The sequence below is a fragment of the Stegodyphus dumicola genome, chromosome 10 (assembly GCF_044657685.1).
Source record: "Stegodyphus dumicola isolate Sdum_Otavi_A_Nest chromosome 10, ASM4465768v1".
Classification (NCBI taxonomy): domain Eukaryota; kingdom Metazoa; phylum Arthropoda; class Arachnida; order Araneae; family Eresidae; genus Stegodyphus; species Stegodyphus dumicola.
The window spans coordinates 14,947,475-14,971,612 of NC_140777.1; the positions used below are offsets into that span (position 1 = coordinate 14,947,475).

A 24,138-nucleotide genomic window follows, 5' to 3' on the forward strand; every position below is an offset into this window, starting at 1 on the left:
CGCTTCCTGTTATTATAAGGCCAATCTTATTCTAAAGTTAAATTAGAGTTTAGTTTTATTTTTATACCTTTTACGTTAGACCCCGAGTGGAGGGTCATTGTATTCCGAAGTACGGAAGTCATTGTATATAAAGAAAAATAAAGGGTCTTGTATACCCTTCGTCTGTATCCTGTCTACTTACTACAATTAGTGAACATAGCTTTAGTAAGCTCTCTGTTCCTAGTCAGGTCATTGTATGTTTCCGAAGAAGGTTAGAAGAAACATTGAACCTGATAAACTAAGAGCTTACTGAGAAGTATAAAAAACAATTTCAACATCATTAAAAAATTCTAACTTAACAGTAATTTTCCTGGAAAAGAAATTATATTTTAACATTAATTTTTAAAATTTTAACGGTGGAAAATGTTCATCATTTTATGAAAAATTTCATGTCATTAAAACTAGGAATTAAAAGTTACATATGGATTACCAACAATATGGGGATTGGCAGCTTTAACTCTTGTGTTGTAGAAGGGTGAAATTATTTAATGCAAAACTTACTGTTATTCTTTTTTTTTTTTCCATGGTGTAAATGCTATCTGACTTATAAACAATCTATCAACAATTACTATATAAATTCTTTAAAAATTATATGAAATTTAAATTCATATTAAATTAACTCACTCCTAATATATGCAAGCGTACCTTTCATTTTTAAAAATTAAATAAGTACCAACTGCTGTATTAAGTTGAAAAAATAATGAATCTGTCAGTCCATTTTTTATATCAATATTTATTTTTTATACAGATGTATGTGTATTCTGAAAACTTTGTCACATTTAAAACTATGAGCTGAAATTAGTATTCTGAAAAGTATTATTCATTAGCATCTTCATATACAAAATCCTCCAATTACAACTATGGAAATGAAATCCAATCACAATTGTGGAACCACATTTTACATAACTGCAAACACTACATAACTGTTAATGAATGACCTAGCTATAATACAGATACATATACAAGTTCTTTTTTTATCTTTGAGCCATCTGTGGTGGCATTGGCATTCCTAAACCTGGCATTCCACCTGCAGATACTGCTGCACTAGGGCCCAGAAGAATCTGAAAGAAAAAATTACAAATATAAAGTTTCATACACAAAAGTCACGAATGTGGATACATTTTCATAAAGGGCCTCATTAAAAAGATGCAAATACCTATACGCAAGTTGGCCACTATTCAAAAAGTCTTCATAAGAGTGCAAAGGTGTGAGGTTTTTGAGTTAATATCAATTTTAAACATGGTGATTACAGTGATGTAGTTGCATTTCTGCGCATGTGCAGTTTAGTACCTACATTTGTTGATTAGTCACAGATGCCAGCAAACAAACTTTTGTCCATATTTACATTTCTTTGTGCATTAAAAATGCCTCAGATAACTGAAAAATCATACATTTCTTTGTGCATTAAAAATGCCTCAGACAACTGAAAATCATACCAATCGTGAAATACTTTTTTAAGGCGAGTGTCACTGAAATTCTTGGATAGATAAGTGAAGTGTATGGAAAAAACACTATGAGCACTGGAATGGGAAGAAAACTGATTAAAGCATTTAAAAATCGCTGTAATAATTGTTCATGGCCAAGAGTTGGGGGGAGGGACAATTGTCTGTCATTACTGAAGACTTGGTGCAGAAAGCTGATTAGAAAATAAATGCTTTAAAGGTCTTGTAATTATGTGATGAGTTTCTTTAAATTTAAAAGAGTGTTCTTTTTAAAATTGTGTCTCTTGTTACACGATACTCAATTATCATACATGAAATGGAGGCATGCTATGACGATGATGATAACATTAAAATGATCAAGCTGTAGTGAGTGACAAATCGGGCAGCAGATTTCAACGAGTATCGTACACAGAAGCTGGTTATGCAATATCAAAGGTGGCTTAAGACTGGTGGTGGTAATGTTAAAAAGTAGATTAAGATACAGGCTTTCATGTAAAAAGTAAATTGCACTTTTTTATATCAAAGCAGTACTTACTCAAAAAATATGCCTCATATATTCTCTCATGCAAATGCGGGGGTAGGTGGGCATGCATTGCTATGCAACAGAATTTTCATTTGTTCTATTATAAGGGGCAATAAATCAAAATCCTCCCTGTAGTAGCTCAGAATAAAAGTGCTCATATCTCAATAAGGTTAATCTTTTTGAGCTATAAATTGATCTCCATAACAATATGAGAATGTTTATGCCATGGTACTCTTAAGATTTCGTTTTGAGTGGTAGCTGACCTGTATCACGGTGCCAGAAGCATTATGGAGGTACCCCATAAAAGTAGACATACACATAAAGAAATAAACTAGAACTATGAGTTTCAGTGCACTCAACTTGTCCCTGAAAAATGAAGATTTTTTCAGACAATTTTTTGAGAGTACTATGAATTCTCAAAATAGTTATGCTATTGAATGCAAATCAAAATATAAATATATGATAAGCTTGTACTAACAAAAGATATGCAGAATTTTATAGGCTTTCAACATTTAAGACAAAGATCTTCACTCACGCAGCTTATGAAACTGAAAAACAGAGACTTTTTACGGAGGTTATAATATGAAAGCTAATAATGTGTTTCAATGACATCAATGACTCTTCAATACTAAGGTTATATAAACAAACATCTTTGTTAAGATTACTCTTAAGAAATAATGCATTTGGTATTATCTGTGTTAAACATCATGTACCTGGTACAAAACACTGAAAACATGGCATAGCTGCCAACTCAACTCTGAAATATGAAAACTCAGAAGTTTCCGAGAGATTTGCGCTGCCACCATTTCAAAAGTACTTGAGCTTCTAAGCAGTATCAAATATAAAAGAAGAAAAGAGGAGCTTTTACCTCAGAGTCTCAAAAACATGACTTGGAGAAGCGGTAACTTCCTTTTGTAATTTTTTTACATTTCTATAAGGTAACAACAATACTCTAGTTTCATTTGGGAAGAAATATTAATTCCAGAGATAAATGATGTTCACATAAATGAGGAATCCAGTGTTAACACACACAAATTTCTTTACATAACAAATACAATATTTTACAATAAGTATTGTTGTGCATCCACCTTCAAATTATTAGGCCTAAACCTTCATTATTGCACTCCTTTATGCAGATATCAAACTATTCAGAAGATAAAATGCCTAAAGCGTCACATAATGCTATGAATTTACAACATAAACCGAGAAAATTCTGAGTGAAGGAAAGCATTAATTTATCAAGTACTTTTAACTAGGTTGAAAATAAAATTAACAATTACTGTACATACTGTGGATAACCTTCGTAACGTACCATATATATCGATGTAAAACAAAATTAAATATAAATATGTAATGATTAAACATCGACCCAATCTTCATATGAAGTTATACAAATGTCTACAGCATATTAAGACAACTCAGATCCAACAAAATTTAATAAGAAATATGCTGAAAATCACTAGGGGTAAGGGAATGAAATTTTTCAAATTAAGTTTCATGTATTCAATAAATTCATTATATTTCTAAAAGCCATTTTCCTTAGTAGAAGTTAAAAATTAAAACCATTAAAATTCCGTGATTTACCAAAACACAAGACAATAAACCAGGAGTACCCCGGTAAAACTGAAAAGAGTTGGTTACTTATTTTGACAAACCACTCAATTATAATTTCATAAAGGCATTCATAAATCATTAGAAAGTTTTGATTATTTTTTAAATACCACTGAATATTTACCTAAACTGGTAACCAGTAATAGGGTTATCATAGATACATATTTCTTACACACTAGACTAAGAAAATCTTTCCAGAAAACAAAAGCTTCTCCTCTTACTACCATTTAGTATCACATTTATCCATTACTGGTTACACACTAGACTAAGAAAATCTTTCCAGAAAACAAAAGCTTCTCCTCTTACTACCATTTAGTATCACATTTATCCATTACTGGTGCTTAATCATATTGTTTGACGAAAATGGTCAACGTTAAACATACTGGCTGGAGTAGCCATCATGATACTGACTAAATTCTGTTATGATTTTTGGAATCTCTCATATCTTTCCATGCCATACTAACACCTCACTTCTTTTCAAAAGCAGAAAACAATTTTTTTAATAGAGATAAACCTTTCATTATAGTACATTTTTAGTTATAAATTAAAAAACACCCCCCATTGTCTAAGCATCTTTCAATAACTTTAAATTTTACTTTCAAATTTTTCTTTCACAAATATTTTAACTTATAGGTTAGGTTATTGAACATGGCAAACCACATAAGGGCTATCTGTCTTAGAAAAGGAATACCTTTGTGGATAAGAGAAACTGGTTCATATTCACGTTACACATGAAAACCAACCATGCAGCCAGTCCACTTGACTAGGATCAAACCCAGGAATAAAATCCAGTAGTCTTAACCACTTGCTTAGGAATAGGCGCTCTCTTAAATGAATGGTGCATTTGAGCTATCAACTTGGCATGACTTTTTCAATAACCTCAAAAATGATATAAACTACCTTCCTGTAGACTAATTTGTTTATGCTACTAACTGCACCAAATGGAAATGAGAATTTAGTATAAACAGGTTAGGAAAAATATGATCAAATTGTTCAAATATTTCCGTGCCAACCAGGTGTTAGAATTTATGGCAGGCAAAAATTTTAGAATTCAGAACACAGTGCCAAGCACAAAATCAAGGATGGCCACATTTTTAAAATTTAACAGAGGCACAGGGCAGTAGAATTCAGGGGTAGTGAAATTTCAGAATTTCAGGAGGTACCCTACAGCAGAATTTAGGACCCACAAAAATTGCACTAAATGACAAAATACATGGTGCAGGCCCTGCCACCCCTTCAGCTGCTCAAGGGCAGAAAGTGCAATTCCATCAACATCAATGTAATGTCAATCAATGCACTGTTACTGGCCAACATGTAACTCCCCAAACAGGAGGCGTTTAAAAGTGACATGCAAAAATCAGTTAGTCTGAAGAAACATTGCATCAATGGCATACCTGTTTCCTATTGTTATTATATTCTCCATTTCTAGACTTGGTAAATGGATTTATTAATTATTTAATTGAATATATTTATTTGGCTGGTTATCTCGAAGTCCAGACATAGGACATCTGGATTTCAGACTTTTTACAGCATAATTATTAACACATCTGATTGTTTATGCTGACTAAAAATATCTGATGTGGACACCACTATTTCTTGGTACAGCCTATTAAATTATACACATTTTTTTGCTGCAATTCATTCACTTATTTCCTTGAATTTCAAACTCAAGCATCTTAAAAAAAATTGCAAAACAAGAGTAAAACATGAAACACCATATACAGCTGAAAACAGTTAAGAAAATAATTTTTATAATTAAAATTAGAATTTCTATGCAAACTGTTGATAAGTACAACTATTGCATGCAGATTAACTAAAGGCATAAAAACATTAATCAGAACATAAGAACAATGTAATTCAATCACTTTTAAAGCAAAAAATACAAAATTTACAATTCACTTATACATAAGAATAATAAAAAATAAAAAAAAAAAAAAACTTAGATCACTGATCCAGGTAAAGAGGTTATCGCAGTTAGCTACAATTCCGGCTAGACGGGACTTTTTTGAGAAACGAGATTCTGGAGGCACTGATTTAACTGGGAGGATTCCTAGAAAAAAAAACCCTGCCTGAAGTGAAGTCAAGCCTAGCTACGGAAACGATGTTGTGGCTATGCAGGATTTTTCAAATCTGACAGAAAATCTCTCGGCTGGAACCAATCAGATAAAAGTTCTTCTTCTGAAGCATCACATAATCCCATTCTGAGCAATAATCAATTAGTGTTTGGTGTTCAAGTTTTTGTAGAAAGTGAAAACGGTAACCTAGCTACGTGGGTTTCTTGGAATTGTGCGGATTCTGAGAAGTGTCCCTTTCGACGTAAAGTCCCGCATAGCCGAAGCATAATGTGATTGGGACTTAACAGAGTGGGTGTATACGTGTATATATATATATATAAGTTTGGTGTGGCTGATTCCAACCAAAAGGGAGGTGCGTAACTATATGGTATAGCAGTCTTATATACAAAATTTAAACATTCCAAGGCTACTCATTTTTGAGTGATGCAAGATACATACGTATGTATGTAGACGTCCTGAAAAAAATCTCTTCTAAATCAATTTTGTAATCCGTTTTGGGAAAGAGAGTCTTTTATTCTTTCCATATGTACAGAAGTCACACAAAAATATCTTTCAAATGGATTTAAGAGTGGTTAAAATGGATATTTTCGTTGAAATATGATAAGCGAAATTTTTTTGCGATTATAATATTTCCTCTACTTCATAAAAGAAAAGAAAAAGCTGAACCCTCCAACAGAAGAAAATTACATACATTTATTATGCATAGTAATGATACAAACCTGTCTTTGCTGTTGTCTCTGCATGTCTTCTAACTGCATTCGTTCAAACTCGATCACAACAGGTGCAACCAAAATGGCAGTTGATGAGCAAATTATCCACACAGCAGATCGGCTGTATTCATAGATACATTTTGCACCTGACACTGATTTACTAACAGCAGACGAGGTAAAGTTCCTTAAACTTTCTGGAAACATTTCTGTGAGGCCCCAAAGTCTTTCCATTAATGTTTCATCAATATCCTAACAATAGGAGAATGAAAACAAATGTTGATAAAGTGTATACAGAACACACACTAAAAAATTATTGCACACATATTTGGTGGTCGTGTGTGCTTAATGCATGATATAATTAAAGAAAATAAGAATAGACAATCTCCTATAACAAAAGAATATATTAAGTACTAAATTACAATTTAAATTACATTGAAGAGATCAACACAGAGCTCGGAACACAGTTCATGCTATCTTCGCGTACCGTTGTGTGACGAGAAGTCTGAGTGAGTAAAGATGTCGCTTTGCTGCTCCGATTAAGAACTGGATTCTACACGTGGCGCCATCTCATGAATAGAAGTTGAAGTATCTGTCGGAACGCCACACATATATACAAAAGTTGTTTTTACCGTCTATTCCTGCACACAAGTGGACAATTTTAAGAAAAACATCAAACTTCGAAGTAGGGGTTCGACTTATATGGGGAAGCTAAAAAAAAGATCCGCCAATTTGTTTCCATATTTCGATTCTACGATTCAAATTATGCCAAACTGCCAAAAAATCGCACGAGTAGTTTTTAAAAAATTAGCTCCTTGATGTTAATTGAATTTGATACATATTTATTTAACTCTTTTTTTTATTATTAAACTTACTTGATTACTTCTTCCATAATTCGAAATTTAGGCTTAATCCAAATATAATTCGCACAATATTTATGATTTATTTTTAAAAGTTGTATTTTTAAATATTTTTTATAAATTTTTGAAAAAGTTTTTGTATTATAACTTATAAAATTTTCAACATCTTCTTAAAGTAGATGTATTTCTAGACATGCCTGCAAAAAATTAAGAGTTTTTTTATTCAAAATTATGTAAGATAAACATGAATTTACATATTGGCATGTTTTGAAATTTAGCATATTTGCTATAAGTGATAATAATGCCAAACGTGGTTTATGCACACCGTTAAAATTATTTGAAAGTATGAGCAATGACTTTTTCCCCACTTCCTCCCCTTTGCAGATTGCAATGAAAAAAATAAAAGGAAAATAGGTTGCTATAAATTAAGAAGTTTGCAAAGTAAATTACTCCTGGTACAAACTGGAAAAAATCCACCAAGATGAATTTCTCCGTAATTTTGCACCAAATTTTACAAAATTTTATATTTAGGCATAATTTCACTTGTAGAATCGAAATGCGGAAAAAAATTGGGATGTCATTTCAGAAAATATCTGATTTTGTGTCAAAATACCTATGGTAGAATGATGCTATATATAAATCTAATACAGTATATCCTAAGTCGCGCTTTCGAAACATAGAAAACACAATTTGAATTTCGTCAATTGCCCCAGTAGAACGGGAGATATTGAACTGTTCCCCCTTTTTTCGTGTGTGCAGTGTCCACCGACATGCTGTTTTATCGGCAGTGACACCGCTGCTCATGCGACAAATTTGCTTTTCAAAATTCGGGGGACTGACTGATACATGGGTATATATGGTAATTAATAAATTCACAAGACTATTTTCAATAGAGTCAGTACTTGGCTTTTATAGCAGCCTTGATTTTGAGGATAAATATGTTTTAAAAGAATGGCATCTTTTTAAATACATTAATTGCTCATTTCTTATTACATGAGAACTAGGCTTGACTCAGTCAACAATTTAAAATTGTTACATCTTAAATTTTTTTATATGGGTGTGCTTGATATCTTCTCATATTTTGTCTCATCATTGAATCACAAACAATTCACATAAATATACAAGTAAATAAATAAATACAAGTAAAAAAATTAAATCATCAGATTTTTAATTGGTCATTATAATATAGATTCTTTCTTTTTCCAAAATATGAACTGTCAAAAAGTAAATGAGTATGTACTTTTTTTTCCCATGGCTACAAATAGCGCCACTAATCCTAATACGATTTAGTAAATACAAATTATGCAAGAAATTCACACTTCAAACTAATTCAGATAGTATGTATTTGTTTTCTGTAACTTATTATTTATAAATGTGTATGCATGTAAAATTCATTTAGTCCTTTTTGTGGAATGGTTCTACGTAATTTATCCACATATAATTCATACCAAAGCTAACTTAAAAAACTGATGATGCAGATATATTGGGAGTACAAATAAGTCTCTGCTGTTTGAAAAAAAGAAATGGTGCTTTCAGTAAGTGATTTACTTCTTTAATTTGAAGAAATCTGCAGCACAGGTGCATAGATTGCTTGTTGAAGCATATGGTGAGGTTGTCTTAAGGGAGAGAAGCTGCTTGTAGAAATCATGTTGTATATATGGTGGGATCAACTTCTTGGTGTCATGTATTACGAGTTGTTAAAACTGAACAAAACTATTACTGGGGCCCTCTACCAAACACAGTTGACGAGACTGAGCTCAGCACTCAAAATTTCACCCATTACTACTCCAGATACGATAAAACTATTCTCATGCAGGATAATACTCATCCACATCTTGCGGTGCCAGTCAAAACTTCTTGGCAACACTCAAATGAGAAGTTTTCCCCCTCTCCCTGTGTACACCAGACAATGCTCCTTTTGATTACTTCTTGTTTCAATTAACACATGGCTAGTCTGAACAGTGCTTCACATCATATGAAGATTACAAAAATTGGGTTGATTTGTGAATAGCCTTGAAAGATGAAGTGTTCTTCCAATGCCATATCCAAATGTTGCCAGAAAGATGGGAAAAAGAGTGGCTAGTAATGGATGGTACTTTGAATAAAACGTAACGCACCATTCTTCCACAATAAATGCCCAATTTTTTATCAAAACTAGCACAGACTTATCTGTACTCTCAATAGTACAAAAGACAAAACGGTAAAGATACGGATTTACAGTTTCCAATGAATACTATTTGACTAACTGAAAGGCATGCAACAACAGAAGTTAAAGAAAAGGTCTTCCTGCATGTTTACCAGCTCCACTAAGACAGTAATTTTTGTGATTTCACCTAGAGAAAAATAACTAGATTAAGACGGCACGATCTATGTTCATGGAAGACGCATCCTGCAAGGTGGTATGATGGTTTTCATTGAAGTAAAATGACAATAACAAAAGAATTAGAAAAAAGATTCAGTATATTTATCATGACTGAGATTCTTACATTGTTTCAAGATATATCACGCTAAATCAGATCTTTGGAAAAAAAAGGCAAGTAACTGTAGATGAACAGTTACTAGTCTGTTCGGATTTTTATATACAAATCATTAAACGTAGCTTCCCTCTTAGGCACTTATGCAGGAAGAAAACACAGCTTGGAAAATGTTATTTTACTTGCAGTAAAAATGATTAAATGCTTGAAATTTTACTGTTTCCAGGTTTTATACATAGGTCAGTCAGAAATTTTGTTGCACTACTGCATAAATATGTTCTGTCTATTTGGATGACACTGTGTAGCAACACTTTAAACATGTACGTTTATTGCGTGACATAGCGGCTTCCTCAAGGCAAGTTTAGTTTTCCTGATAATCAGTCGCAAACATGTCTCGACAGCTGCAAACAGCGTCCAAATTAGACAGGGTTCGAAGCCACAGTTTAGTTAAAAAAATAAGCACTTATAAGCACTTTTCAAGCACATTTTAAGGAAAAAATAAGCACCTGTCTAATTACATTATATATAACTGCATAACCTTAAAAGAAAAATTAGACTTGTAATTTAAAATATGAGCAATGCAATATTTATTAAGAGAATGAGCATTGAAATTTCAGTTCAAAATATAGAAAATAAATAATAATAAGCCATATTAATTGTATTGGTTTGGCACCTAATAATAAATACAATTTATTTTCCCACTCATATTAATATTTAAATAATTTAACTTAAATCAAAATTCTGAACATTTTATAAATTTTCATTGCATAACAGTTTTTCCTTAACATATATTCCAAGCAAAGTAAATTAAGTAAAAAAAAGGCACATTTCTGAAATCAGAAGATGGGAAATTGCTTCATGCAGTCATCCTTTAACAGTAAAAGCTTAACTAACCCGCATATTCGGAAATTCTGGATAGTAACTGGAAAAAGAGGAGTGGGGGAGATTGTAGCCGTTCTTTAGATTTCTCGGCTAAATAAATGATTTTGACATTTCGATATGTGCATCATATAAAAATAGACCAACGGAACTGAAAAATATTCTGCTTAGAAAGCACAGTAAAACTCTTCTAAGTGTTCATAAACAAATCTCGGACTGAACATCAAAATTAATTATCTCTACAAAATACTGCAAACGTTATTGCGCAATACGAGCGGCGGAATTCTTCCACATGTGATATTATGCAATCGGAAGCAACAGCTGCCGGTATTCGGAGAATAAAGAACTGAATAAAGGAAAAGAAAGAGACTTACTAATCTGGGGTGTTTCTGATGCAAAAACTTTTAGTCCTATTCAATCCAGATTGGACAGTGACAAAAAAAAAAAAAAAAAAAAAAAAAAAAAAAAACAGCTGTTTCAATATTAGAGATTTTGCGGAGAAAGGGGAGAACCTCCCAACCTCCATGCTGTATAATGTATTGGGGAAAAAAATAATTATTTTGACTATTCGATTACTCTCCTTTTATTTAAGCCTTCTGAATATTATTCCTTAGAAAGCTAATCTGTGTAAAAACACACCCATTTTTGGAAGTTTATCTATACTTCAGCAGTTACTGCAACTATATTATTATATTCATTCGTATGCTCATAATATAAGCATAACGATCATAATAAACACGAATATGAACTGACCACGCGGAGCGCCCACCATAGGTTACGGTAATGCAGAGAAAGGGGGGAAAAGCAATTTCCGGGAGTATGATTCACCATCTGACATTGCATATAAGGAAGAAAATTTGTTTATTTAGTTTCGGATTTGGTACAGGAAAAAAATGCGCGTTCATTTAAAAAAAAAGCACTAAAAGCAAAAGATAAGGGCTTTTAAAGAAAAAGTAAGCACCTATAAGGACCTTTATATTTTATTTTCAAATATAAGGACTTATAAGCACTTGTAAGGACTGCTACGAACCTTGTTAGAAATGCGTACAGTGATTCGTTCTTTTGTGGGCAAAAAGGTGCAACTGCACTGAAATTTATGGCCAGTTACATGAAGTGTATGGTGAAAATGCAATGTCGCGTCAAGCTACCGCAAAATGGTGCAACATGTTTGAGAATGGACGTACAGATATTGATGACGCTGAGGCAACAAATTTGGGAATCGCTGCTTGCGTGAATGAAGGCATTCTTGCGAAAAGAAGCATAACGATAGATGAAATCTCAAATGAACTGGATATTTCTCATGGAAGTGCACATAAAATTATTGCCAATCACCTTAAATTTTGTAAAGTTTCTGCTTGATAGGTGCCACATCTATTGACGGAGGAGCATAAAGGAAAGCGTTTTGAAAGTGAATTTGCATTTCCACAACATTACCAAATGAAGGAAATGAGTTTTAGGCATAAGATTCTGACTGGAGATGAAACTTGGATTCACCACTTGTCACCTGAAATGAAATGCAGCTCGCTCAAATGGAAACATTTGTTCCATCTGAAGGAAAGGTCATGATGACGCTGTTTTTGAACAGAGAAGGCGTGGTGCATACAGAGTTCATGCCGAAAGGTGCCACAATTAATGCATCTTCTTATTGTGAAACACTAAAACGATTGCGAAAATCACTTAAAAATCGACGGCCACGTACAGTGTAGAAAGGCATTGCTCTCCTGCATAGCAATGCAAGACCGCATGCAGCAGAACAAACGTGCGAACTTCTGAAAACGTTTAGGTGGGAAGTGTGGAATCGCCCTCCTTATAGCCCAGACCTTTCACCTCCCGACTTCCATGTGTTTGGTCCCACGAAACAAGTACTTTCAAAGCGACGGTAATATTCGGATACCGAAGTGACAGCTGCAGCACAACAATGGTTATCGGACATTGGATGGGATTTCTTTGCAGAAGGCATTGAAAAACTTGTACCACTCCTGAACAAATGCTCCCCCCATAATATTGTTGCCATTGCTCATTTTGAAATCATCGAGACTGTTACTTAAAAATTCACAAAAGTTTTACAAAATATGAAATAGATAATAAAACAAATTCCAAGTCTGGGCTTTTAGATGCCCATATTCGAATGCAGGACTATGTTATTTAACATTTTATGTGTCAAAGTAACGGTTTTTCACAGTGCGAGAAACACACACACATTCATGCAGACTCTTCATTACTGAATTTCTTTAAATATAATGCAGGGTTCTAGTATTTGGTGGCAACTATTTGAAAGGTGAAATGCTGTTTATAGTGAACCAATGCAAAATGGCAAAACAAAATTAATAGTCCTTCTACGCAAATTGTCCCTTCCTGCTGAAAAGTTGTTCTAAATGCTAAAAAAATATTACAAAAGTTAATTTTAATAACATTTACTTACTTGCAATGGAAATTATAAAAAAAAATGTAACTTATTTGGATCAAATTTGGGGAAAAAGATGAAATAGATAATTTCACTGTCATTAATAGTGCAAATACATTCAGACTTCTTATTAATGGAATTAAAATATTTAGGAAGAGCTAGAATACAGAACAATGATTAGTTGATCTACCAAATGCTGTATGTCTTAGGAACATTTTAACAATCAAAATATCTGGAAAAAAAAAAAAAAAAAAAAGGAAAGTTATTTTTACACAAGACATGTATGGTTCTGAAACCTGTCATTAATTAAAAGCACAAGAAACTCACCTAGCTATTTCTGAAATAAAAGACTTGATAAAAATCTTTGGTGCCATAAATATGGATGGTTTGTGATGACATATATATAACAAACTACAAAACAAATAAATAAGTAAAGTGTAAATGATTGATCTCATGAATTTTCTTCTTTTTTTCCCTATTAAAATATTTACCTTTTTACTGGCTTCAGATAATGAGTTTCTATGTTTATTACTTTTCCTACAAAATTTTGATATTTTTATTTTGAAATTCCAAGCATTAGGTTAAAAAATTTTAAAAAAATAAATAAATATGATAAAAAAATCTTAAAAAGTTCAGGTTTTAATAGTTCCCTAAAAGAGCACTTTTAAAGTTTAATATGGTTTATCAATACAGATGGCAGCGGTGGAATAGCAAAATATTTTATAGGATACAAGATAAATATTCATTTACAATTACCATGGAAACATTACATATCATCAGTATATTTGAAAACACATACACATGACAAAATACATATTCTACAAAAATATTTATGTTTTTAATTCGATATAGCATGAATTCAATGCATTTTTTATTTAAATCTATAAGATAAAAGGTAAAAAAATAATATTCTGTATTCACGATATTCTTATTCTAGATTGTATATTAAGAATTGGATCTATTGCTTTTCAGTGACTTCTGGATTTAAGGAGTGGCAGATTTTTAAAAATAAAATTTTTTTTAATAGTTTGATATGTTCAACAGAGTATTAAAAAAAAAAAAAAAAAAACACCTAGTTCCTTTAATAAATCTCTGGAAATTTCCATATCTTCTCGGTGCAATCCTAGAAGTCGCAATGGGACACTCCTTTTTGGGCACTCCATTTTATGACGTAATATTGGATATGCCTCTTTCTAGAAACAAGTTACAGTTACGCTATAGCTTCATGTTTGAAGAAAATTTAAATTATATTTTAACTGAGTTGAAATGTTAGGTTTATAATATTCCGGCAAGAGATTTTTTTTTATTATAAATCTACTTTGTTGTGTGCTATTGTTAACTTTTAACACAAGGAATTAGATCTAATAAATGCATTGTTAAGATTTACCAAATGACTGAAAATTTACAACTGTAAAGGCTCAAAATGATAAACAAACTCTTTGGTTCAATTCTTTAATGAATATGTCAAATGTTGGTACTCCAGCATACATACAAAGTTGAATTTTCATTTTTTTACTAATTGGAAAAAAAGCATGATTTTCAGTGGATAAAATATTGACTGCAAGGTCATATAAATACGTGATTTGTGAAACGAATATGAAATTGGTTGAGCGAAAGAACTATATAAATGGTTTTGAATAGATGTGTAGAGTTATGTGAAACAAATGCAGAAATCGTATTACAAGGTCTGTCCAAAAGGTATCGTGGTTTACGAGGAGTAAATTGAGAATGCGTGGTTTTTGTGAATTACGTATACATAACTGGTTAAGTGCAGGAATGATTTTATATGATCCAAGTTAAGAACACAAGTTAAAAAGATTGTCAACAGATTGGTTGAAGTCACAGTTAATGAGTCATTTTTAGAAATAATTAAAGCAAATGTTTTCCCACGATCATTTGTGATTTTCACTTGCTGGAGAACATTCAGCTACCTTGACGCGTAGTAATTTTGTTACAGTCAAAAGTCGTTAATCGGACTCGTCGCGACTTCGGCGATTCCGGATTATAGATCATCAGTTTAAATCTGGTAAGATGGCATGCAGAAATTATAAAATTAAAAATATGAAACCGTAATTTATGAAATAAAGAACAATTATGATCTCAAGGGTATCAAAATTTACAAAAAAAAAAAAAAAAAAAAAAAAAAAAGAGCTTAATATTTATTTGTTTACTTTATTAAACATTTCTTTCAATGTAAGTTGTTTAAGTTACGTCGTTTTTTATGTGATAATGCATTCTCTTTAATTCTATTAACAGACATAATTTCTTGTTCAGTTACAAAGTTCCGCTGTTCAAGTCAATTGCTGTGTCGAGAATACCGACTAATTTGTCAATCGAAATTTTTTTGTTTTCAATAACCTCTGTCACTTTCTTCGTTATCGGAAGCAAATTATAATGACGAGGAATTTGATTTAAATCATATCAAAGACGGAGTACATCGAGATGAAATACTACATTTAGTAAGGAATTATAAGCCAAATAGAATAAAAAACATCTGCCCTGAAGATAAGGATAGTGCTGACAGATCAACTTCCAATTCATTGCGCGCAGCCGCGTTAAAGATAAACAAAGGATATGCCTTTATCCATTTTTTGCAGCAATTCCACTTTTTGCTTAATGGAAACATACTTTCACTTTGTAGATCCTTTACATATTAGTAAATATATATCAGAAATTCTATTTGACATAATCGAAAGTTCAAGCTTACTTTTATAAAGCTGCTCTAACACTCTGCAAAAAATAATAAGCCGAATCCAATTCGAAGATTAAGGAACAACACAATCTGCAACATTAACTGAATTAGATAATTTTAGCTTAGCTTATACCGTCTGTTATACATAAAATGCGCATTCGTAAACGTATTTTGCACACGCGCATATTCGCTGCCGTAAAGATCTTACGTGTATGCATCAACGCGACGCATGCGCAGAAAGTTTGTTGCTTTGAGGTCCGGATTATAGATCATTCCGGATTAACGACTTTTGACTGTACTGGGTAATGACACTGTTATGTTAGCTTAATTTTGGGTCGGGTCATTTTTCTGGAAATGTTAATTTTTTTTTTTTTAAAGAATTTAAATCCATGTGTGATATTTCTCTGTCGATCATTTGTTCTGTGTTTCTGTTTGCAATTTTTTTTTTATTTTAAACCGGTCTATTTTTAAAAAGTTTGAAAAGAGGATCCCTCTTTTATTTTCATTATGTAGATTTTGAAACTGTTCTAGGGGTACCATGATTATGGCTGGTGCTTTATGGCGATGCTGTGCACAGTGTTGAGGTTGTGTACAATGCCAGATTTGTGCAATTCTCCGATTCTTTTTAAGTAAAAATAGATCGCTGTGTACAGAAAAACAGTAATATATTGTATATTATACGCAACGTATCATTTTTATATTTTTAATTTCTGTTCTTGTATTAATTGTAAATTGTATTTTTAATCATAATTTTTGGGTTTTATATTTGATTTCTCATTGTTTTCTTTTTGATATGTAGATAATATTTTTTGACATACGATAAATTTTGATAGTTTGACAATCTTTATGTCAAATGTCAGTCGCCAAAATCACTAACTTGCATTCGATAAATGAAAACAGTTCAACTGATAAATCTCAGATAGGATCGCCTGAACTGTTTTCTTAAAATAAATGACGATCATTGAGGTATATGATAGGTTCTATTCCATACAAAAACAGCCCTATATGATAGGTTCTATTCCATACAAAAACAGCCCATTAATCTAGTAATGTCGTATAATTGAATAGACGACATTACTAAATTAATGGGCTGTTACTAGATTAAATCTGTTAGTGTATTAAAAGTAAATATATATACTATTTATTTATGTACTGCTGCTTTTTTGTAAAGTTTAGTACGATAATGCTAACAGTTTCTTTAGCTTTGATCATTGTTCACTGGTGGTAGATCTCCAAATGATGGTAGGTCACTTTTTGAAAAAATACCTACCTGTGTTTACAACCATCACTCATGAAACTATGTTTTTTCATCTAATCAGGTTACCCTATTGCAGTGAATTTAATAATTTAGGATTTGTCAAAAGATAAATAAGTGGCTTCCAGAAACAATTATTCTTCAGGAAGAAAGGCTGCATTCAATATAACATTATCATGAAATTAAAATGTAACTGAAAGCCAAAATGGCTGTGCAACATTCATCCATGCACGGGTTTGATTTGTCAAATCATGCATTCCTTTTTTTTTTTTCACTGTACGATTCATTACTTAAGATGTCAGAAGTAAACATGAGTTGAATTTTGCAAACAAAACCTTATTGCAAATGAGTTACAACACAATGCTTGTTTGGAAAAACTAAAAGAGAGAGGTATGTATCAGTTCATTATTTTGTCCTAATGTTCAAATAGATAGATACACTGTAAAAATTAATAAAAGTTTATTCAGAAAAAGAAAAGGTTATGTTCTTTCAGTATAATGTTTTTTTTTTTTTTTTTTTTTTTTTTTGAGATTCTATCATGAAATTAAGAGAATATTTCCTTTTTAACTCCTACTGTTTTATTTCATGTAGTGCTGAGACAAAGCAGGGCAAGAAATATACCAAAATGCATCAACATGGTGACAAAAATGCATGATGCAGCTTTAATGATAAAATTAATAAAAATAATTATAGTAATAACAAAGAATTGCTAAAATCACTAGAAATAATATTATCAAAAAAATTCTACTTTATATTATAAACTGATGACTTGTTTGAATTAAATATACAGAGAAAAATAATTACTTACATCATCATCATCATCCTTGATCTTAGCCATATCGCTTTTCTTAGTGGTAGGAGAATCTTCTCTACTATTTGAAGAGCTATTGGCATCAATTCCACTGTCTATTTCTTCAATTATAGGCATGCTGTTAAAGAAATGGAATAAGAAATGTGAAGACTACCATTGGCATTTCCTTTTCAAACACTTTCAAATCAAAGTACATAAAACGAACCAGAATACTACGCAGAACCTTTTTATAAATATTTGCACATATTCTATTAAACATATCAAACACATAAAAGAGTATAGTGCTTTTTTTCCCTTTCTATTCTCAAGCAATCACATAAAGAAATTTATCAAAATATTTCTTAACAAGTTCACATTATTATCCATATAGGTTAAGCAGACTTTACCATTACCCCGGAAGGGTACCGTTTCTAAATTTCTAACATGTACAAATATTTAATGACTAAATTTTGAATAATGATCCCTTTGCAACATTACATCTATGGTCAGGGATGCTTTGGGCCAATGGTTGAGATATGGCTACCGCTGCTGGCTAGGACTTGTCCTTCACACACACTCTATCATGAAGTTCTTTCATGACAGTGGAGGGCATTATCCTCACGCGGATTGTGCGTATTAGTTCACTTGTCCCTACAACCTCTGTTTGTCTTCTGGAGGCGAGGATAAATCGTAGACTTCCTTATCTGTGAGCTCAGCCACATTGTTGCTGTGCCCTGCAGAAGCATAACAAAACTTGAAATGCAAGAACGAATCCATATGTCTTCTTTGGAATTGGAGCAGAAGCAAAACACTCAGCCTCTCCAGAGACTATATATAGATGTTTCCACTGTTGATGCCATTAAAAACACTACTGCTGTTTTCTGCTTCTACAGGAAATTGGCACTCAAATACTGTTATCTCTGGACCGTGAAAGGCCTTTGTTGCATCAGGTTCTTCTATTTACAATAAAATTAATGTAAAATTCCTTACCTGCTGCATCTTCAGTGTTCTCGATGCCAGGCTTCTAGTAATCACGTTTTCCAGTAAGAGTTTCTATTACAATTAGCAGGCCATCTTGTCTTTTAATTATTTATTCAAAGAAAATGCTAATATACACTATTTACAAGGTAAGTGATAATTATTTTAAGACAGTACATTTTTAACTCTGAGTCTTTACGCTCCTCAAAGCGGTTCCAATCTCGACTGCTTCTCGGAACTTAATTACAGCAAAAGTAAAGGAAGAGATGCCCGCCACCTAGTGGCAAGAATGTGACATCCTCCCACCTTTTGATTTTACCTCGATAAGATGGGAAAATCAAAACAAAATTTATCAATAATCAAACAAAAATTCAAGTACAACTTTCACAAATATGAAAAGTAACTAATGCTCTGAAAATTAATACTTACAAAGAAGGATTACACATCTAAACATTTTCTGCATTACATTCATACCATATCCAGATAACATGTTCCAATTGACTACTGTTAGGACAATTAAATTTCTAAAATACTGAAAAGAAACAAAAATTATTATAGCAATTTAAAAATATGTAACAGGTTTTACAGTTTTACGTCCATATCTAGTTTGATAGTTCATATCACTGTCACACTTATTGGCAGAGTTTTTTCTGTTCATGGTGAAGTCACTAAACAAGTTAGGTCTATCAAGTTTGAGAGGATAAATACGTTTCACAGGTCTTAGGAGTTCACCCGTTGCAGTTTTCACTTTGACAACACGTACTTCGTTGTCTTTCCCAGGATATAGTTCTACAACACGACCTATTGGCCAATCTATTCTCTTCTTGTTGTCGCTGCCGACAAACACCAAGTCATTTTTGTTGATAGTCCGAGTAGATCGTTTAGATGGTTTTTGCACTAGGATAGCTAAATATTCATCACGAAATTTTTTGCGGAAATGTTCTCTTAAGTTCTGCAAGAACTTGTATCTTTTTGTCAGATTAATGGTATCCAGGTAGTCTAAGTCAGGCACTCCGACGTCGTGCACATCTTGTAGAAACATTGAAGGAGTTAGTACCGTCGTAAGATCATTTGGATCTTCTGAAAGGTACGTAAGGGGTCTTGAGTTAATCACTGATTTGATATCACAAAGTATAGTCAACATTTCCTCGTAAGAGACACAGGACTTGCCGAGAACATTTCTCAACATCTTCTTCACTGTTTGTACCAACCTCTCCCACCAACCGCCCCACCATGAAGCAGTTGGGGGATTAAACTTCCACTGTATTCTCATACTAGTTGAATTACATTCTATTTCTTTCAAATCTATCGATCTTAAAGGATTTTCAGTTCCAACGAAATTAGTGCCATTGTCGCTGTAAATAATACTTGGACGACCTCTTCTGGCAATAAATCTCCTTAATCCCAAGATGAACGCATTTGTTGATAAACTTTCTATCAGTTCAAGATGTATCGCGCGATAGACTGCGCAAGTAAAGAGCAAGATCCATGCCTTTTTTCCTTTTCGTAAATAAAGAGGACCGGCTACATCGACTCCGGTCACTTCAAACACCAGAGCATCTCTAACTCGATCTTCAGGAAGAGGTGCTGGAACAGTCTCTATATTCTTTGCGCTATATCTTCTACAGCGAACACACTTCATAAGAACTTTACGTACTGTTTTTCTTCCTCTCAGGACCCAAATTTCTGTCGAATGTTGGCTAGTACGAATTGCACACCAGCGTGGGATAGTCGCAAATGGTAATCTAAAATTAACCTATGAACTAAGTCATGATTTGAGGGCAATACAATTGGACAGAGAAAATTTTCTTCTTCCTCTCTTCTAGTAATCTTGGTCTTTAACCGAATAAGGCCATCTGAGTCAAGAAAGGTACAAAGGTTGCTAACTTTAAGTTCTTTGCCAAATGCTTCTATTTGTATTATCTTGCATATTTTCTTTTCTACAGTTTCTATTTCAGGGACCGTGAGTTCTCCTGATTGTTTAGAATCTGGTCTTCTGCAGTTGTTGATAAATCTGCATATCCAAGCAGTTATTCTTAACATTTTATGGTAAGATGAATATTTCTCAAAAAAATGTTCTACCCTTTGCGTATTTAGTGCAGAAATGACTGATTTCCTTTTTTCTGAATTTACTATTTCCATATCCGGTATTTCCCTTTGTCTAGGCCATTCTTCCTGATTTTTCTTCAGCCAGTCGGGGCCCTCCCACCATCTAACTACTAAAAGTTGTTTAGCAGTGCAACCTCTTGATGGGAGGTCAGCTGGATTTTTTGTTCCAGCAATATGTTTCCACGTTTTTGGATCCGTCAGTTTCCTAATCTCCCTGACTCTGTTTTCCACAAAGACAGCCCAGACAATCTCTTCCCTTTGAATCCATGTCAAAACTGTTGTAGAATCCGTCCAAAAATGCGTTTCCATATTTTGCCATTGCAAACCATTTAAAACAGAAGAGCATAGTCTGGCACCTATCGTGGCAGCTATCAATTCCAGACGAGGGATCGTAATAGATTTTATGGGAGCTACTCTAGACTTCGATGCCAACAGATGAACTTCAACTCCAGAATTCGTCACAGTTCTCAAGAAAACTGCAGCAGCATACACATTACTACTGGCATCACAGAATGTGTGAATGCTGCAGAACTTCCTATTGTCCTTGCTGGAATGTATCCAACGTAGGAGGGATATTTCTTTTAAGAGAAAAAGGCTTTTATACCAATTCACAAAATTTTGTTTTGTACTCTCGTCAACTTCAGTATCCCAAGAAATTCCTGTTTTCCATAGGTTCTGCAACAATATTTTAGGATACAAGAGAACAGGACTCACAATACCAATAGGATCAAATATTTTGTGTGTTACAGCGAGAATTGTTCTCTTCGTTATTATACCCATTTCAAAATCTTCTAGCCAATTCAGATTCAAAGTTAAATTATCTTTCTGACAGTTCCATAACAGACCCAATACGGGTGAAATAGTTTCCTGTTTCAGGTTATCTCCATTATGTAACCAACCTCGAAGATTAAACTTTCCTTCATTCATTATTTCTCGAGATTTTTCGATGAACTGAATCATCTCGGATTCTTTGTCAAAACTGGCAACAACGTTATCTACATAGAAGCTACGCAAGAGTTTAGCTATTATCTCCGTATCATATGAAGAATTTTTCATGTACTTTTGTAGATGGAATTCTATAACAGCTGCCAAAAGGAAAGGACTACTCTTAACCCCAAATACTACCCTAGTATGACGAAATATTTTCGTTTTCCTTTCTTCCACATCATTCCACCAGAAAAACCGAAGCCAGTCTCTATCTTGAGGCCTTACACTGATCTGTAAGAAAGCCTTTTCAATGTCTGCTATAGCAGCAAACTTGCCGTCCATAAATCTCAACAAAAGAGATGGAATTAGTTCTATCAAATTTGGTCCACACTCCAAACACTGATTTAGAGAAGGAGACGATTGTTTCCTCGCAGACGCATCAAACACCGGTCGAATTGGTGTTGAGCTATTTTCTTTGATCACCGGTCTATGTGGTAAATAATGTCCATAGTCAACCGCAATATTTTCTTTAACTTCTTCGATCACTCCTAAGTTACACCAGTCATTAAAAACTGCATTGTATGAAGAAAATAAATTTTGAGATAAAAGTTTCTGGGTGGTAGATTGTAGACGCTTCAACGCTAAATCCTTGTGGGTGGAGAGTGGTACATGATTCTCCGCCCACGGAAGTGCGACTTCATAACGCCCTTCTTCGTTTAGAGATACAGAATTTTCGAATTGCAATTTTGCTTGGAAATCCCTTTCCTCTCTAGCCTTTTTTGTAACTGGATCTGTTATTTTGATAACATCAAGCCTCCACAGTTCTGACAACATGGCATCAGAAATATGTAAAGATAACGAAAGCGTGTAAAAATGACATTAAATCTTTTATGTTATAATCGGTGCCAACATTTTGTGTTCTATGAAATTCAAACGTTAATTCTGAAGGCAATAACTTCAAAATCATCGGACACAGCAAAGCGCTGTAAGATTCCGATACAACATCTAACGCTTCGAGACATCTAATCTGCGTTTGTACTTTATCATACAAGTTACGAAATGTTTTTATGTCATTTGCATTTTTTAATGATTCAATATTCAGCAAATTATTCATGTGCGCATTAATAAGAATGTCTCTCCTTCCAAAACGGTCGTGTAAGATTTGAATTGCTGAATCATAATGCTTTGGCGATAACGGAAGTCCTTGAACGCAGCTAGCAGCTGTTCCTCCTAAATATGCTTTCAGGTAATTAAATTTGTCTACTTTGTTCAATGATTCGTTATTATGTATTGAGGACTCAAAACTATTCCAAAAAGTAAGCCATTGACTACTGTTCCCATAAAATACGGGAATCGAAAGTTTTGGTAATTTAACATTAGGTGTATCTTTTATATTTTGCTGTGTGTTCGGTGCATTTAAGTCATGATTAAGTTCCTTAATCCGTTTCTTAAGCCTGAATTTCCATAACGTTATCTTCTCGCAATATTGTTCTGTAATTTCGAATTCATCTACACTCAGAATTGGTTCAACTTCCACATCGGCATTAGATAGCGTTTCGGTTTTAGCATTAAGCTGTTCTAACAATTCTTCGAGCTCATTAATACTACCTTCAGATTTATTTAATTCACTTTCGATTTTCTTAAATAGTTTTGTAACGGCAGTTCTTAAGATACTTCTTTTCTTTTTTAATTTATCTACTTCAGCCATTATCTTTCTTAGATTCAAACATTTACACAAAAAATATACGTCGCATGAAAAACAAATATTTAACTCTTACTTAGAAAACAAAATTATTCTTTTGCTGAATACTTCAAGAACAAGTATTAAAATCTTCAATTTTAATATTCAGCTTTTGAATTCACTTTATTAGAACTTTTCAAAAAACCTGGCGTCCCTGTTCGGGCGCCATAAAAATGTTGCATCAGGTTCTTCTATTTACAATAAAATTAATGTAAAATTCCTTACCTGCTGCATCTTCAGTGTTCTCGACGCCAGGCTTCTAATAATCACGTTTTCCAGTAAGAGTTTCTATTACAATTAGCAGGCCATCTTGTCTTTTAATTATTTATTCAAAGAAAACGCTAATATACACTATTTACAAGGTAAGTGATAATTATTTTAAGACAGTACATTTTTAACTCTGAGTCTTTACGCTCCTCAAAGCGGTTCCAATCTCGACTGCTTCTCGGAACTTAATTACAGCAAAAGTAAAGGAAGAGATGCCCGCCACCTAGTGGCAAGAATGTGACAGCCTTCATGTTCAGGAGGTCTGCCACCAAATGGTAGACCAGTTTAACTGACCATACAACTTTCCATTACAACAGCCCCAAAGCAAAGCTGTGACCAGAATCAACTACTCTGGTTCTGTGCCT

General features: G+C 33.1%; 1 protein-coding gene across 2 annotated transcripts in view; it reads right to left on the reverse strand.

Moving 5' to 3' along the window:
• Positions 1-752: 752 nt before the first annotated feature.
• Positions 753-24,138, reverse strand: part of mge (translocase of outer mitochondrial membrane 22 homolog mge) — a 38,759-nt gene continuing 15,373 nt past the window's right edge. For both annotated transcript variants that reach the window (XM_035357361.2, XM_035357362.2), the window contains exons 2-4: positions 17,770-17,890; positions 6,410-6,649; positions 753-1,100 (exon numbers count right to left, since the gene is read on the reverse strand). In XM_035357361.2, coding sequence (XP_035213252.1) covers positions 1,014-1,100; positions 6,410-6,649; positions 17,770-17,889 — 447 coding nt within the window. In that variant the 5' untranslated portion in view covers position 17,890 and the 3' untranslated portion in view covers positions 753-1,013. The remainder of the gene's footprint in view (positions 1,101-6,409; positions 6,650-17,769; positions 17,891-24,138) is intronic.